The sequence below is a fragment of the Gorilla gorilla genome, chromosome 10 (genome assembly GCF_029281585.2).
Source record: "Gorilla gorilla gorilla isolate KB3781 chromosome 10, NHGRI_mGorGor1-v2.1_pri, whole genome shotgun sequence".
NCBI classification, from domain to species: Eukaryota; Metazoa; Chordata; class Mammalia; order Primates; family Hominidae; genus Gorilla; species Gorilla gorilla.
In genome coordinates, this window is record NC_073234.2 from 117,164,442 (window position 1) to 117,183,086 (window position 18,645).

The following is an 18,645-nucleotide window of genomic DNA, read 5'->3' on the forward strand; positions in this document are numbered from 1 at the left end:
TGTCATTATTGTTTGAAAACCTAAATATTACATCCTTTGTTTCCTTACTCAGTCTCAAAGAACTCAGGTAATATAGTCGAAATCTTAGAGGCCAGGAGCAGTGGTTCATGCCTGTAATCTCGGCACTTTTGGAGGCTGAGGTAGGAGGATCGTTTGAGCCCAGGAGTTTGAGACCAGTCTGGACAAAATGGTGAGACCCCATCTCTATTTATAATAATTTTTAAAAACTCATAGAAATGTCTCCATAGATAAACTACTCAGTAGGTAATAAGAACAGCATCTTTAAGGGTATGGAGGCATAAAAGCGCACAGCACATCTGGGAAAATGCAACGTGGCTGACACAATATGAGGCCAAGAATGAGGCTGGCAAGAGAGGAAAATCAGGATTCCAATTGGGACCAATTGTGAATCATAAAAGCCACCATTTATGGCGCATTTATTATGTGGCAGGTACTGTACTAATGCTCTACATTTTTTTAATCCTTTCAGTAATGAAAAATTTACAAGGTTCACTGTATTCTGTATCAACAGATTTGATTTTTCCAATTGCTTTCAAGTATGGCGGCTTGCCTTCACCTTGAGTACCTAATCCAGGAACTTGGTCTTCCACCTGCACCATCTCTAATCTGTGAAGCTGGAAGGTGATGTTTTGTCAGCCCAGCATCCCTCCCCTCCTTCCTTGGGTAAAAATCTCCATCCCTCTGCCTACAGATGTGGGCACAGAGCCCAGAATGAGCCAATCACAGTAAATCATCTCCCACCAGGATTTTCTATATTGAAGCCAGAGAGGAAACTTCCTGCCTCTCTGGAGTATGTGAGCCAGGAACTGCCATGTCCTCACCAAGGAGAGAAAAGCTGATGTGCATAGAGAGGCACAGATAGACAGTACTGAGCAATGGTTCAGGAAGAGTATCTTCCTCCTGTACCCCTCTTTGTTTTTCCTTAAGAAGCTTGAGTTAGATTTGTCCCTTGCAATCCAAGTTTATTTAGTGGCTAAAAATTAATTTTGTAGAGACTTGGGTGGAAAAGCTGTCTCTGTTAACTTAATAGACCTGAGGTGAGGCACTAAACCTAGTTAGGCCCGTTCCCTCACTGATAAGTGGGGATATGGTGTGGATGAAATGAGATTATGAACATAAAGCATTTAGCACATAGATTGTGTACAGTAAGATATAGCTGTTATTAGGGCAAGTGAGAGGAGAAAAGCAATTAGACTGACAAGATGCCCCCTTCACATCCCTTTAACCACCATGGCTCTGTACTCCTGTCACAAGGAAGCCTGGGATTTCCCTTAAAACATATCACAAAGAAAAACGGAGCATGAATAAATGTGGCAAAGTCTTGATAACTGTTGAGCAGATGAGAATTCATCTATTGGTCTTTTTAAAATTTTTTATGATCTTTTTTAAAGAAAGATCTGTTGAGATTATCATCCAGTTTCTCTTTTGGTCCTGCTGATGTGGTGAATTGATTTTCAAGTGTTGGGCCAAATTTGCATTCCTGGAGTAGGCCCCGCTTGACTGTGAAATGTTGTTCTTCTGGGAATAACTGAATTTGGCCTGTTAGTATTTTGTTTGGGATTCTTTTGCAGTAGACTGCCCATGGTTTTTGTCTTGTGGTATCTGAGCCAAGTTTTACTGTTGGGGTTGTGTTTCAAGGGATGAGTTGGATGATACTGTATTTTGCTTTTTTCTGCTCTCTGGAAGAATTTGTGTGGGACTGGTGCTGTTTCTTCCTTAGATGTTTTGACCTAAGTAGTGATTACCCTTTAGTTTAAATCCTTGATCTGTTATTATTTGTATACTTCTTGGTATATGTAGAAATAATTTTCAAAATGAACACTTTTGCCAGGCACAGTGGCTCACACCTGTAATCCCAGCACCCTGGAAGGCCGAGGCAGGAGTATTGCTTGAGCCCAGGAGTTCGAGACAGCCTGGATAACATAGTAAGACCCTGTCTCTACAAAAATATACACAAAATTAGTCAGATGTGGTGGAGCACATCTGTAGTCACAGCTGCTCAGGAAGCTGAGGTGAGAGGACTGCTTGAGCCTGGGAGGTTGACGCTGCAGTCAGCTGAGATCAGGCAACTGCTCTCCAGCCTGGGGCAACAGAGTGAGATCCTGTCTCAAAAGAAACAAAAAAAAACACTTTTGAAGACATAAGGTAGGTTAAAAAAATCCTTTTTAATTAGAAAATGTATCACTTTTTTAGCTAAGAGCAATATAATCATCTCACCCTAATGACTAGACTAGGAGCCTCACCTCTGGCCTGGACAACAGTCTTTAACACGAATTTTCATCATTACCATCATTACCATCATCACCACTGACATTTAGCAGGCAGGACTATTTGCCAGGCACTGGGCTGCATGTGTTGCACATGTCATTTCCTCTAATTATCACCATAAGCCTCTGTGGTAGCTACCAGTATTGCCTCCCACATTTTGGCAGAGAAAGCTAAATCACGGCAAGCAGTGTCCAGGATCCAGGACTTGAACTCCCGTAGTCTGACTGCAGAGTGTGCTCTTCACCCACATGTGCCACAGTCCTGGGGAGGCAGCATGGGCTGGTGGGGACAGGAAAGAGGGACAACCCGGGTTCCCACCCTACCTCTTCCTCTAACTGGTTTTAAGACCTTGAGCAAGTCATGTCATCCCCCTGGCCTTGCCGATAAAAAGCAAGGGTTCGTCCAGACAGTTGTTTTGAAACTCTGCCTGAAGGGCCTGGGAGCTGGAGGGAACACCTTGAGAATCAGGCAGGAGAAGCAGCCTTCCTTCTTTTGTATCACAGAATTTTTATCTGTCCAAAATTCATGTTGAAACTTAACTGGCAATTTAAAAGTATTATGAGGTGGGGCTTTCAGAGGGTGATAAGTCATGGGAACAGAGCCCTCATCAATTCAATTAGATGTCTTTATTAAAGGGCTTGACAGAGGCAGTTTGTGCCTTCTTGCCCTTCTGCTCTGCGAGGACATGGCATTCAAGAAGCCATCTTAAAAGCAGAAAGCAGCCCTCACCAGACAACTAAACCTGCTAGCCCCTTGATCTTGGACTCTCGGCCTCCAGAACTATAAGAAAACGAATTTCTGTTCTTTGTAAATTACCCAGTCTGAGGTATTTTGTTACAGCAGCACAAAAAACTAAAACACAGAGTGACCTTTTCTATAGGACTTCATTTGAACAAATGGTTCTGACCATCTGACTGCTCATCAACTTCTGAGGTTCCTCTGTTCTAATGATTCTACTGAATCACAGGATCATTAGAATGAGTCTATGAATAGCCTATGATTGTATTATCCATCCCATTATCAAGCTCCTAATTAGGTATGGACTATATTCATCTAACCACAGAAATCGTCATTACAGACAAATGTTCATTTCTCTAACTTTTCTAGAATAAATCTCAGCTTTTATAATGATACCCAGATATCCTAAATTTTACCATATGATAAATTCCATTTAGAAACTATTTCCCCCCTCATAAAGCAACATTCTTCTGTATAATACTAATCTTTCCTTACTTTCCACTTAATTTTAGTAATGTTCAGCACAGAACCTGATACACAGTAAAGGCACTCAAGTGACTGCTGAATCTGAGTAACAGTAAACTCAATCCTCAAAGATTTAAAAATCAAAGTGTCAGACAAAAATTTAACTTTTTATGAGATTTCGGTTTTTGAAATACACAACTCTTACAGCACAAACACAGTATTTACATTTCAAGTTCTTTGTACAAAAGATGTATGCCATTTTGGAAGAATATTGTTGAGATCATGATCTAAAATACCTGTCAGAGTTACTCATGGAATCTGCTCTTCACAAATCCATTGTATTATGACATAAAATATGGCTAGACGCCAAGGTTTAACCATACATAAAAATACTAATTCTCGGCTGGGTGCAGTGGCTAATGCCTGTAATCTCAGCACTTTGGGAGGCAGAGGCAGGTGGATCACCTGAGGTTAGGAGTTCAAGATCAGCCTGACCAATATGGTGGAACCCCCGTCTCTACTAAAAATACAAAAATTAGCAGGGTGTGCTGGCATGCACCTGTAGTCCCAGCTACTCAGGAGGCTGAGACAGAACTGCTTGAACCCGGGAGGCGGAGGTTGCAGTGAGCTGAGATTGCGCCACTGCACTCCAGCCTGGGCAACAGAGCGAGACTCTGTCTCAAAAACAACAACAACAACAACAACAAAAACTAATTCTCAGTGATTGGCAAATGATGGCCTGAGGGTCACATCTGGCTGGTGGGCAGTTTTGTACAGCTGCAAGCTAAACATGGTTTTTACATTTTTAGAGGGTTGTTTGAAAAAAAACAAACTAAACAACAGCAAGAAGAATGTATGACAAAGACACAGGTGGCCTGCAATAATTTACTAACCAGCCTTTTACAAAGAAAGTTTGCTGGCCTCTGTTCTATCAAAAACCGACTGAGAGAGATAGCTACTGGAATATACCAATGAGTATTAAACAAGACACCACTGTAATGTGCCAGTGCCATCAGCACTACTCATTTCTAAAATGAGGCACTTCTGTTTGAATATGTACATTTCCAAAACATAATTACATCTGGTAAGTAGTACTGTTACTAACTCTAGCCCTTTGAAATTAGACCTGCACGTGAAATCATAGTATTCTTAGGGGCTGAAGTCAATAATTACAAAGCATTTCAGATGTCAATCATTGAGCTCTTCAGTAGTTAGTGGTTTAAGACCATTTACAGTCTTAAATATTAATAAAACTCATAATTTAGGTATTGTCAATAAGAGGTGACATTGCTGCATTATTTAAATAACATCTATAAAAATAGGTTTAGACATCCCAATTCATTATACTCAGAAGCAAGAATAACTAGTTAACTTAGTAACTATTTAAAAATGGGAAATGAAAAAAAAAAAGTGCAAAACTTTAGCAAAAGGCTTTGGAATGCAAAGACTGGAGCCTCTTAGCAATCACTCCCAGCTGGCATAGGCTTCTCCTAATAAAGTTAGTCTGCAATGATTGCTGTGGGAAATTAACAGCTGTCTCTTGTCAGTGAGCCTTTTTATAAAAAGGATGACAGGTCCATGAGCAAATTCTTTAAAAGTAAAATCAGTTCAAAGCTGCTCAACACACAAGTTTTCAGTGGGTTGGTTAAATAATTCCTGGTCAGTGGGCTATATTCATGCCACAAAACAGCATGGTACTGGATATTTTCCTTCTTCGGGCCAAACTGCTAAGCATCACATCACAAAGACATCTCTGTGAAGTTGAGTTTTAAAATGCTCAGTAAATGCTGAGGTAGATGGTTTTCAAATGAAGATCTTCTATACTCTGATTCGATTGGGACTAGCTTCTTTGTGTATCCTCCTTCTGGGAAATATCTTCCGCTTAAGTGCAATTAACTAAATGATGAAAGACAGAAAATACATTTTAATTCTCACGTTGATGAAAGAATATAAGTGCATCAAACTTTCTAAGAGCCATATGACCTTAATCATTTCCACAATCTTATACATTAAAAAGACAACAAACAAATCTCCATCATTCCTCTTCCAAAACAAAAACAAACATTAGTTTTGTTTAGCTTTGTAGGGACAGTATGCCTAGATATGTGCCCACAAAGAGACCCAAGAGGATTAAAATTATTTCGGCCCATGCTTCATTTTTCTAAGACCTACAACTACAGATTTTTACACAGCTATTACCAAAGCATATTTATTTTCAAGATGTCCATTTGTCAAGTATTTCTATTGAAGGACACTGGCTCTATTTAGCCATAAGACACTGTCTCTCGGTTTGAAAATGACTACATTTGTAAGATAGGATTAAAAAACAACCATACACCTATACTGAAAATCCTATCAGCATTTCTCTCCCCCCTACTTAACCTAATCACAATCATTGGAGAACACTGGTAACACCCAATTTAAAAATGGATTGTAATATAAAAGTTCATTTGTAAATTAGTAGCTTAGAACTTGAATACTTTTGTCTCATAAAAAGTTTACCCATAATACATCTGAAATAGAAAACCAAATCAACATTATAATAAAATTTCAATTTAAAAATGTGGGTTTTTTTTTGTTTTTGTTTTTTTCTGAGACAGAGTCTCATTCACTCTGTTGCCCAGGCTGGAGTGCAGTGGCTCAATCTTGGCTCACCGCAACCTTCACCTCCAGGGTTCAAGTGATTCTCCCGCCTCAGCGTCCTAAGTAGCTGAGACTACAGATGCCCACCACCATGCCCGGCTAATTTTTGCATTTTTGGTAAAGATGAGGTTTCACCATGTTGGCCAGGCTGGTCTTGAATTCCTGATTTCAAGTGATCTGCCCACCTTGGCTTCCCAAAGTGCTGGGATGACAGGCATGAGCCACCACACCCGGCCTAAAATGTGCTCTTTATGTTTTCCATCTAGGATTTCTATATTTACCCTGTCTTCCCTCTCCCCAACCATGTAGGACTGGCTTATTCCTTCATCTGTAGGAGGAGGCAGGGCTTTGCCCAAACATAAGACAGCATGGTTTGAATGATGAGCTGGGATTTGGGAGGGGAGTAAGAGGCAGCATTGGCTGCTTTGTTTGTGAAGGTGGCAGGTATGGCAGGAGGAAGGAGTTTGACTCCAGTAGAGAGCAGGGTGTTGGGATTTAACCTGCCCTTCCCTTCCCTCTTCCTGCCTCTCTAGTTCCCTATTCTCTACTGGTATAGATGACACAGAGGAAAGACTGACACTCCTCTTTCTTTCCATTAATGGCTGCTCCTTTGAGTCAGGGCTCCTTTCCTTCCCCATCCTAGGTCAGCACAGCAGACTCAAAGGTTTCTCACTGGACCCTGTTCTAAAAGCAGGTACAGCCTTTCTGAGATTTTTCATAAGACTTTTACCTGCCAGGAACAATGGTAACAAACATCAAGGACAAGATGTACAATCCCTGGAAAGCAGATGAAGGTTAAGTTGCTGTCCTGTTCACCTGCCCAGTCTCTGTTTCCTGAATTTCCTTCCATTTACAGCAAGAAGCCCATTCGTTTATCCTGAAGCTCTCAGTACTTAGGTGCTTGTCCTTCTTGGTATAAGTCAACTTGGTGTACGTTTCATTTGAGTGACAGCTAGAAAAGCTCCACTCAACAGTCACCTTGATTGGAGGCAGAGGCCAAGTCACTTGCCACACCCAAGTCAGGTTGGTAAAGATGCCCATTTCCCTCCTTCAATCCTTTTTCTTCAGAGTATTTCATATGTGAATAGCCTAATGAGGACTCTCTTATCCCTTTCTCTTTACCTCACAAATCTCCCTCCGACTTATGGACACTCACCTCAAGGAGGCTGCATGTGTACATGCATGCAGAGGAAAGCCCAGGTGTAGAGGGGCTGACAAGGAGAGGAGGAAGGAGGAGAGAGGAGGGAGAACTCCTAGCGATTGAAAGAAAGATAAATGGGAGCTACCGGTGTGAGTGAGACAACACAACGGAACCGTGGGATGTCTGAAGACACTGTGCTCACTCAAGGAAGCGTGAAAGAGAGGAAGAAAATTGGAGACCCATAGAAAATTAACATTAGATAAGGATTCTAGATGGTTTTTTGGTTATAAATACTTAGAGCTACTTGGTTTTAGCCTGATATCTACAAGTTAATCTGTTGAGTTCCAGATAAAAAGAACACTGGTAATGGATTTAGAAGAGAAATGAATAAAAGACTGTTATATTTGCTGCCTGAATATTGTGAAACATATTTAACATATTCACATATGAGCTATAAGACAATAAGAGAAGTTAAAATTTTGATTGTAAATGCGTATCATTTTCTAAAACATTCAGATGCTAGTATACCAAGAAATACCATTTAATACCCACATAAAATATATAAAACTTACCTGCTCAGCAAAAAATGAGAATATAGTAAACATAATCAATGTTGCTAGTACACAATGGGTCCAAAACTTCAATTTGTCTCGATAAGCCCGCCTGTGCAGAGAGAAGAAAGCAACTATGTACTTCTGTATATTGTTTCACTACCATTAGTTAAGCATTATTTATGTACTAGTTTTATAAAAACAATGTTGGGAAACACAAAAACATTGTCTTGCAATTCTAAAATGCTCACACAATATACATTTCCAACATGAGTTCAGATTTTTTATTATGTCATAGTAAATATTATACTTGAATTAGTGAAGTTATCCAGGCAGGAGAGAGGACTTCAAAAGAAAATTACTTCTGGCACTTAAACAAAACCACTTTCATTCATTTTTATTCACTCATACTTATTTATTCACTCAGTTTCTTGATAAATACTTCCTGCGGATATGGAGAGATGAACAAGATGAAGTCCCTGCTTTTAAGTGTTTAGAAACCTGAGGCGTTGCTGACATGCTGACTGATGACTTGCCATCACATAAGACAGACAGAAATATGCATTATCAAAAGCAAAGTCACGTGAAAAACTTAGAGAAATGAGGACAGTACCACAGAGATGGTGGCATTTCCTGTAAGCCTTGAAGGGGACAGGAAGCATATGGATGAGAAAGAGAAGGAGCAGTAGAGTGGCACGGTGGCCAGCTGGGCCCTACGGGACTGAGTGGAGTGAATCCATGCGGCAGCATGGGGGGAACTAAGCCAGGTGAAGGTGAGAGGGTGTGAACTGCAGCTGCTTTGCAAAACCACACCGTGGGGTCTGGACAGAACACTCTAGTGGGAAAGTGGATGAAACAGACAGGTGGGGGTATGTGTGACATAATCAGGGTAAACATATTGGCCATTTGAAGGATGGACAAACAAGGAAGGCAGGCAGTTTACTTTTAGTCCAGGCATGAAAGGAAGCAGTGACAATGAAAAGAAATAAGCAACAGAAGAGACATTCCTGAGGTAGAATCAACTGGACCTGGAGCCAAGAGAATACTGGGGATAAAAAGAGGCAGTACAGCCATTTCCTCATCTGTAATTTGGAAATAATGAACAATTGGTTATGAAGATTAAATAAAAATGCTTACCATAGGTTTGGAAGATATGCTAGTAACTACCAAACTCTGGCCTCTGTGCTGAGTTACAGATTCTCATTTTCCACTGTTTGGGCGTCTCTACCTCAAGTCACACATCCAAAATGGCACTCGCCCACACACAGCTCTTCCCCCTGTATTTCCCACTTCTGTTAATAGGATCATAACCAGCTCTGTCAACTAATGTCTAGTGTCATTCGGAATCAATGTGGATTCTTAAAGAGCTAAGCAGCCACAGACTACAGACAGCTAATGCCCCAGCTGTGAGAGAACCCATCCAATGAGCGCCTGCTATGTTCTAGGGAGGGCACTGTGGACTCAGCAGTAAGACATCATCTTTGCCCTGGAAGAGGGCTCACAGTCTACCGAGAGAGACAAACACAACCAGACAGATGGCTGTGCAGTGCTATACCCCAAAAGGAATGGGCTTCTGTGGGAACAGGAAGAAAGTCAATGCAGGCAACTAGGGAAAGATGGCAGGGAACTCAGGGAGGAAAAGAGAAACAAGACAGTTTCTAGAAAGCAGGGCTAGCAGTGAGAGACAATGCAGAACTGAGCAGGATGAGGAGCAAGCAGCCTCCAGGGCAGGGGAATGACTGTAAGAGCACCCACACCTGATTCACACCATTTGTACAGCACAGAAATCAAGGTCCTCTCAAATTACTTTTAAGCCCACTTCTTTCTTATTCAAATGGACCCTTGAGGGTAAATTTAGTCACAAATTGGATTTGGGGAGTTAACACTTAGAACCACCTAAAGATCTTTTTCCTCTGAGTTAAGGGAAAGTGAAAACGGTGAGAAGCCATTCCTTGCCATTTCTGGGAGACAAGACCCATGATTCAGTAATAACTTCTCCTTATGAAAATAAAAACATAAAGATAGCAGCAATATTCATCCTAATTGTCTCATTTGCCCAACTCCAAGATACCGAGGAGTTCTAGTGCCAGGGTCTGCCAATTTCCCTTTTAAAGTGTCTCCCAATTCGTCTATTGCTTTTTCTTTATTGCCTAGGCTGTATCCTTGGTTCACACCTGACTGACTGTTTCTAGGACTAGTGAAATGCTTATATACTTGTCTCCCTGCCTCCAGTTCCCAGGCAACCCTGCCCCACTCTAAGTAACTTCTTCACCACTCCAACCTCCCCACTAATACTAGTTATCATCTCAAATCATGAAGTCTGATCATGACAAACATCAAAAAAAATCTCTCCTGGGGGTCCATTCTCAAAAGAAAAAAGTCTAATTCAAATACAGCCTTTCACAATCTTTTTTCTCGACACAGGACTCTCTTACGCCTCTGTGCCTTTGCATATGCCATTTCTTCTACCAGGAATGCTCTTTCTTACATGGAAATGTCATTTTCATAATTCAAAATCAAGTCCAAATGTCACCTTCCCGTAACAGAATCAGCTGGTCCTTCCTATGTACACCAACTGCATTGAACTCTTATTGCCGCCCTCAATATACTGTATCACAATTTGCCTGGTATCGTCTCCCTGGATAGACTGTGAGCATCTCAAAGCCTGGTACCACATACCTTTCATCTTAGTATTCCTAGCACCTGGCACAGAGAGGCAAGCAAAGGGTCAAAAATCTTCCTAAACTGAAAGATAAAATTATCTTTATAATTAAATGTTGGCAATGGCAGTAGAATGAAAGATGAAGAAAACTTATAAAACAGCTTTGGAATATAGTGGAATGTGCAGAGGACTGGGAGTCAGGCTGGATCAGCCACTTGCCAGCTACTTCAGCTGGAGCAAGTTACTCAACTCACATTACTATGTTCTCATCTGCAACATGGCAATTACAATACTTTTAATTGTAGAGAGTAAACATCTTGCTCAGCACAGTGTTTGGCATACAACAGGTTCTCAAGAAAAAGGGTAGCTACTCTGACGGCAGTGATGATGACGAAGCACACTTAGTAGGTGTTGTAGGCCAGAATCTGGGGAATGGGCTGTCCAGGTTCATACACGGGCTCCCCCATTCAGGAGCTCAGATGCCTTATGCAAGTTACTTCCTGTTGCTGTGCTGAGGATAAAATGGACCTACTACAGAGTTGTTAGAATAGTTAAATGAGAATGTGCATGAAAAGCTCTTAGTCAAGTACCATGTTACAGTTAAGTTAAAAAAAAAAAAAAAGGCCTTAGAGTAAGGTATTGTTACGTAAACACTCAATATTGCTAGTGATTATTCCCACAGTAGACACTCAATAAATTGGCTGATTTAACAAATATAAGAATGAAAATTAGGGCCGATACGGCGGCTCAGGCCTGTAATCCCAGTACTTTGGGAGCCTGAGGCGGGAGGATCGCTTGAGCCAAGGAGTTTGAGACCAGCCTGGCCAACCTGGCAAAACCCCGTCTCTACTAAAAATAACAAAAATTAGCTGGGCATGGTGGCATATGCCTGTAATTCCAGCTACTCGGGAGGCTGAGTCATGAGAATCGCTTGAACCCAGGAGGTGGAGGTTGCAGTGAGTAGACATCATGCTACTGCACTCCAGCCTGGGTGACAGAGCAAGACTGTCTCAAAACAAAAGAAAACAAAACAAACTGCTTAACCCAATCCTTTACTCATTATAAAGTTTCCTGGTTGGTTATAAAGGCTAACCAGATAGTCTGGTTGTTGAAGTACTGAATGAAATGGCTCCTAATGCCTTTCCAGGTTTACACTCCACTATTTCAATATGAATTCTCCAACTAAGCTGGGCTAGCCCCCAAATTGCCCTGATCATTCCCACCTCCAAGCTTTTGCTCATTGTTCCCTTCTCACCACTTCTGAGATTCTGCCTTCAGGACTTAGTTTAATTCATTTTCCCCAAAGTCTTTGACTATCAGCTCAGCACATACCGACCTCATGTACCTCTCATTTTATACTAAACAATCCCTTCACTTACATATTGGTCAACAAACAGTTGAATAAATAAAGTTCCAACTAGACTGAAAGAACCCAGTTATACATTTTTTCAAATCCCTTAAAATGCAAATAAATGCCTTTCAAATATTAAACTCAATAAAAATTATAACTATACATTTTACAAAGAAATTAAAGAGCAAATAACACGTTAAAGAAATTTTGGCCGAGCACGGTGGCTCACACCTGTAATCCCAGCACTTTGGGAGGCTGAGGCGGGTGGATCACCTGAGGTTAGGAGTTCTAGACCAGCCTGGCTAACATGGTGAAACTCTGTTTCTACTAAAAATACAAAAAATTAGCTGGGCTTCGTGGCACATGCCTGTAATCCCAGCTACTCAGGAGGCTGAGGCAGAAGAATCATTGTACCCAGGAGGCGGAGGTTGCAGTGAGCTGAGATTGCGCCATTGCACTCCAGCTTGGGCAACAAGAACGAAACTCCGTCTCAAAAAAAAAAAATAAAAAGAGAAATTTCATAAAAAAAAATTTCATCACTAACATATAGATACATATACATGTATACACTCACCCACACACATGCATATATAAAACATGAGAATTTACCATTCCTGCAGCTCATGCATATGAAGGAAACGGTTTCGATACTCTCTCGGCAGCTCAAATTGGGAAGGTATGGGGAACATGGATTCATAGAAGTCCCTGAGAACAGCCTTCACTGTCTGAGCATCTTTATGATTGTGGTCAATGTTGTCATTCAGGCAAACAAACTTCCTGAAATAACAGAAAGCCAGGGTTATTAGTTACATATGGATAATCCTGACCTAACAAAACAAAGATGTGGATTCCAAATATATTTTAAATGGACTTATGTCCCAAGTTGGTATATTTGCTGATATGATTCTCTGGGGGAATGATATTCTATAAAATTTTTCTTTAGATATTCCTCACCTATAAAACAAGAGAACTAGGGTAGATGGCCTTTTAGCTATGGGAGTAAATTAATTTAATGACTTCCTTTTAGAGTGTCCTGAATTAATTGTTCAATAAATGTAGTTAACTGACTAGAATATTTTGTTGGCAGCTAGCAAACACAATCAGTGGCCAGGCATGGCAGCTCACACCTGTAATCCCAGCACTTTGGGAGGCAGAGGTGGGCAGATCACCTGAGGTCAGGAGTTTGAGACCAGCTTGACCAACATGGCGAAACCCATCTCTACTACAAATACAAAAATTAGCCAGATGTGGTGGCGCGTGCCTGTGGTCCCAGCTCTTCAGGAAGCCGAGGCAGGAGAATCGCTTGAACCTGGGAGGGAGAGGCTGCAGTGAGGAAAAAAAAGAAAGACAATCCGTAAGTACCTAAAACCAAGTTCTCTGAAGGCCATGCATGGTGGCTCATGCCTGTAATCCCAGCACTTTGGGAGATCAAGGTAGGCTGATCACTTGAGGTCAAAAATTTGAGACCAGCCTAGCCAACATGGTGAAACCCTGTCTTTACTAAAAATACAAAAAAATTAGCCAGGTGTGGTGGCACACCTGTAATCCCAGCTACTCAAGAGGCTGAGGCACTAGAATTGCTGAACTCGGGAGGCAGAGGTTGCAGTGAGCAATCTTTAGATTGCACCACTGCACTCCAGCCTGGGTGATAAAGCGAGACTCTGTTTAAAAAAGATTAAAAAAAAAAATCAAAACCAAGTTCTCTGAAATGATAGTTATATTACAAAGAAAAATCATGTAAATAATTGAGAGAGAGAGACAGTGCCTTATAGCTACAGATTATATGAATTTGATAATTTCTGCTTACTATGTCTCTAACCAAGCTGTAAGATGCTACAGTTCTGGCAAAAAAGCAGATTACAGCGGTGCTTCCTTGCTTGTTTCAAGTTCCTTTCAAGGCAAAGGTCACTAAACTAAGGGCCCATTAAAGTGGCTTGTAGGTAGGCCAATACTTTTGAAGTAGATTCGCCAAAATTTAAAAAAAAAATCAAACAAACCTGATAAAGCCTTCAGATCCAACTACCAATTTATGGGAAATACAAGAGACATAGAAACTTGTTAACTAGGATTCAATCAGAGAAGGACAAAGTGTAAGATAGCTATAGAATCTATAATCAGATTTCTTCATATACACATGCAAAAAATTATACAGTTAAAAAAAGAGAGATGGAGGGAAAACCCATAGATTTAACTTCAAACCAACAAACTTAAAAACCAAAAAAACACGTAAGTCTTTATGAAAGTTAAGAGGAGTGAAAGGTATACATTGACAAAGTAGTTGGTCATATTAAGGAATCATTATTGATTTTTTTAGGGTGATAATGGTATTATGGTTATATTTTTAAGAATCTTTATATTTTGGAGATACATACAAAAAACATGGAGCTAAAATGATACAATGTTTGAGATTCACTTAATATTAATCAGGTAGCAGTGATGGAGTGGGTGTGTTTAGATGAAACAAGGTCAAATAGAAACGGAAGTAAATAAATATAATTCACTTGTCTTCCTTCTGAAGAAGAAAGTTTTAGTTGTAGCCTACACTTCTGAAGAAGGAAGACAAGTGAGGGGTATGTGAAAGCTCATTCATCTTTCTCTAAACCTGGAGACTACTTTAAATTAAAGGATACTAAAGAGCTATGTCAACCTAATATATGAGCCTTGAGTGTATCTTGGATTAAAAACAAAAGAGGCAGACAACAGCTATGAAGGGCATTTGGAGGCAACTGGGGAAATGCTGAAGACAGGCTATTAGATGGTATTATTTAACCAATGTTAAAGTTCTAGAATGTGTTAATGGTCTGCGGCCTGATGATGAAGCCATCACAAGCAGAGCTAAGAAATTCAGAGAAAAGAGTGCTTCTCAAACTGTAATGTTGTTAAGAATCACCTAGAAGCTCTCGCTCTCGCTCTCCCTCTCCCTCTCTTTCCACGGTCTCCCTCTGATGCCGAGCCGAAGCTGGACGGTACTGCTGCCATCTCAGCTCACTGCAACCTCCCTGCCTGATTCTCCTGCCTCAGCCTGCCGAGTGCCTGCGATTGCAGGCGCGCGCTGCCACGCCTGACTGGTTTTCGTATTTTTTTCGTGGTGACGGGGTTTCGCTGTGTCGGCCGGGCTGGTCTCCAGCTCCTAACCGCGAGTGATCTGCCAGCCTCAGCCTCCCGAGGTGCCGGGATTGCAGACGGAGTCTCGTTAACTCAGTGCTCAATGGCGCCCATGCTGGAGTGCAGTGGCGTGATCTCGGCTCGCTACAACCACCTCCCAGCCGCCTGCCTTGGCCTCCCAAAGTGCCGAGATTGCAGCCTCTGCCCGGCCGCCACCCCGTCTGGGAAGTGAGGAGCATCTCCGCCTGGCCGCCCATCGTCTGGGATGTGAGGAGCCCCTCTGCCTGGCTGCCCAGTCTGGAAATTGAGGAGCATCTCTGCCCGGCCACCATCCCATCTAGGAAGTGAGGAGCGCCTCTTCCCGGCCGCCATCACATCTGGGAAGTGAGGAGCGTCTCTGCCCGGCCGCCCATCGTCTGAGATGTGGGGAGCACCTCTGCCCTGCCGCCCCGTCCGGGATGTGAGGAGCATCTCTGCTCCGCCGCCCCGTCTGAGAAGTGAGGAGACCCTCTGCCTGGCAACCGCCCTGTCTGAGAAGTGAGGAGCCCCTCCGCCCAGCAACTGCCCCGTCTGAGAGGTGAGGAGCCCCTCCGCCCAGCAGCCACCCCGTCTGGGAAGTGAGGAGCGTCTCCGCCCGGCAGCCACCTCGTCCGGGAAGGAGGTGGGGGTCAGCCCCCTCCAGGCCAGCCGCCCCGTCCGGGAGGGAGGTCGGGGGATCAGCCCCCCCGCCCAGCCAGCTGCCCTGTCCGGGAGGTGAGGGGCGCCTCTGCCCAGCCGCCCCTACTGGGAAGTGAGGAGCCCCTCTGCCCGGCCAGCCGCTCCGTCCAGGAGGGAGGTGGGGGGGTCAGCCCCCCGCCCGGCCAGCCGCTCCGTCCGGGAGGGAGGTGGGGGGGTCAGCCCGCCGCCCGGCCAGCCGCCCCGTCCGGGAGGGAGGTGGGGGGGTTAGCCCCCCGCCTGGCCAGCCGCCCCGTCTGGAAGGTGAGGGGCACCTCTGCCCGGCCGCCCCTACTGGGAAGTGAGGAGCCCCTCTGCCCGGCCAGCCGCCCCGTCCGGGAGGGAGGTGGGGGGATCAGCCCCCCGCCCGGCCAGCCGCCCCGTCCGGGAGGGAGGTGGGGGGATCAGCCCCCCGCCCGGCCAGCCGCCCCGTCCGGGAGGGAGGTGGGGGAGTCAGCCCCCCGCCCGGCCAGCCGCCCCGTCGGCGAAGTGAGGGGCTTCTCTGCCCGGCTGCCCCTACTGGGAAGTGAGGAGCCCCTCTGCCCGGCCAGTCGCCCCGTCTGGGAGGGAGGTGGGGGGGTCAGCCCCCCCGCCCAGCCAGCCGCCCCGTCCGGGAGGGAGGTGGGGGGGTCAGCCCCCCACCCGGCCAGCCGCCCTGTCTGGGAGGTGAGGGGCGCCTCTGCCCGGCCGCCCCTACTGGGAAGTGAGGAGCCCCTCTGCCCGGCCACCACCCCATCTGGGAGGTGTACCCAACAGTTCATTGAGAACGAGCCATGAAGACAATGGCGGTTTTGTGGAATAGAAAGGGGGGAAAGGTGGGGAAAAGATTGAGAAATCGGATGGTTGCCGTGTCTGTGTAGAAACAGGTAGACATGGGAGACTTTTCACTTTGTTCTGTACTAAGAAAAATTCTTCTGCCTTGGGATCCTGTTGATCTGTGACCTTACCCCCAACCCTGTGCTCTCTGAAACATGTGCTGTATCCACTCAGGGTTGAATGGATTAAGGGCGGTGCAAGATGTGCTTTGTTAAACAGATGCTTGAAGGCAGCATGGTCGTTAAGAGTCATCACCACTCGCTAATCTCAAGTACCCAGGGACACAAACACTGCAGAAGGCCGCAGGGTCCTCTGCCTAGGAAAACCAGAGAACTTTGTTCACTTGTTTATCTGCTGACCTTCCCTCCACTATTGTCCTGTGACCCTGCCAAATCCCCCTCTGCGAGAAACACCCAAGAATGATCAATTAAAAAAAAAAAAAAAAAAAGAAATTCAGAGAAAAACAAAGCCTGGAGATTGTCTATCCCAGACTCCCTGTTAACGGGATAAACATGTCCTTAAAGCTGAAGTCAGTCTGAAGTCTAGTTTTCCATGCCTGACTTAAAATAAGCCTTCATCGAAATAAAACAAAACAACATAAACAAGGGTTAATGATAAAATCTGTTCAGGTACACAAGAGGCAGCTGGGCCTGGCAAACTGTGGAAAAAGCCTGGCTTGCCATGTGTCTTTTTACTAAACCCCTGTCCCTTTAAGTACCATGAAAATGTCTATGAATACTCTAACCCAATAACTTTCAAATTGGCACAAAGACCTAAAAGTATAGGCTACAACTAAAAACTGCAAATTCTCACATTATTACTACACATGACGGAGAGAACTCATCAAGAAAATGGGGGAAGTCTGTACTCCCATCAAAATTGGTTCTTAAAAGCTAAAGTTATTTTAAGAAATTAAACAGTACACTTCAAGTGGAGGGAACAGCATATGCAAAGAGGGCTGTACGCTGGGTAATTATTATTGTAGCTTATGGTTTGCTTGGCTTGTGGGAAACATTTTGTAAAAAATCAAGTATTTTACTGGATTACTGAAGACACTAAATAGATATTAAAGGTATTTTTATTTTTTTGAAAATTCCAATTTCTTTCTCCTCCAAACGAGAACAGGATTTGTAGAAAAAATATAATGGCTTTAAAATGTCTGTAAGGTTCACATCTTTGATTATTTATAATTAAAATCCTAATTTCAGTGAGGTAAAACTAAAGACCTCCAAACGCATTTAAAGACTCAGAAATTAAAAATACTCCATTTTAGCTGGGTGCAGCAGCTCATGTCTGTGGTTCCGCTAGTCAGGAGGCTGAGGTGGGAGGATTGCTTGAGCGCAGGAGCTCGAGGCTACAGTGAGCCGTGTTTGCATTACTGCACTCCAGCTTGGACAACAGAGTGAGATCCTGTCTCAAAAAAATATAGTTTATATGCCAGCGTCTTTATTTTCCAAAGAAGTTGATGAAACACCTATTTCCCACTAAAGTTAAAAACTCAAAAATGCATATTTTTAGCACATTTTATCAAACCTGCTAAAGTAACAGTTAAGGGGCTAGTAAAGAAATTGTTAAGACTTGGGTAAACCTGAAAATTTATTCATCCCCAAAGGATGGCTGGAGTATACTGGATTAAGGTTCACATTTACAGTAGCATTCCTTTTTCCTCAAAAGCTAATCTGAACTTTACTTTGAATTCCATCTAAACAACTGTTCTGGAAGTACCTTTTTAGAAATGCCATAATTCTAAAAAGGCATTTCTAGAATGTCCCAGCTGCCTGGCCTCACCTCCCCACAATGCGATCTGTCCCTGGGTCTCTCTGAACAGCTTGTTATTAATAGAACCCAGTTCTTCGAAGTTCAGGCTCATCCCTCTGCATGGGGGACCCTACCTCAACTTGCAACTCCTATCTCTCACTCAACCCCCAGCTCCAACACTGCCTCCACTGTTAAGGCCTTTTGGTCTGTTCCATACAGAAATAAGCTACTCCCTTCTTTCCAGTCCTTTTATTCAGGTTTATTTGCATAATTAAAAGTTATATATAAAAATCAGTACCTAGGGTTTTTTCTTATGTCATCCAACTGGCCAACCACATGAGAAACGTTGGTACGAATCATTTTAAAAGCGATTTCTTCTTCTCCCATGATTTCAAACCTAATTATCAAAACA

The 18,645-nt window shown here is 43.2% G+C and overlaps 1 protein-coding gene across 2 annotated transcripts in view; it reads right to left on the reverse strand.

Moving 5' to 3' along the window:
- Nucleotides 1–3,640: 3,640 nt before the first annotated feature.
- The window catches only part of GNPTAB (N-acetylglucosamine-1-phosphate transferase subunits alpha and beta), an 89,756-nt gene continuing 74,751 nt past the window's right edge, over nucleotides 3,641–18,645 (reverse strand). Inside the window, exons 18-21 of one of the 2 annotated variants that reach the window (XM_019038895.4) lie at nucleotides 18,532–18,630; nucleotides 12,450–12,617; nucleotides 7,849–7,939; nucleotides 3,641–5,388 (exon numbers count right to left, since the gene is read on the reverse strand). In XM_019038895.4, the coding sequence (XP_018894440.1) occupies nucleotides 5,311–5,388; nucleotides 7,849–7,939; nucleotides 12,450–12,617; nucleotides 18,532–18,630 (436 nt within the window). In that variant the 3' untranslated portion in view covers nucleotides 3,641–5,310. Of the gene's footprint in view, nucleotides 5,389–7,848; nucleotides 7,940–12,449; nucleotides 12,618–17,535; nucleotides 17,886–18,531; nucleotides 18,631–18,645 lie in introns of those variants that run through there. The other variant, XM_055358782.2, reaches the window with a different exon arrangement.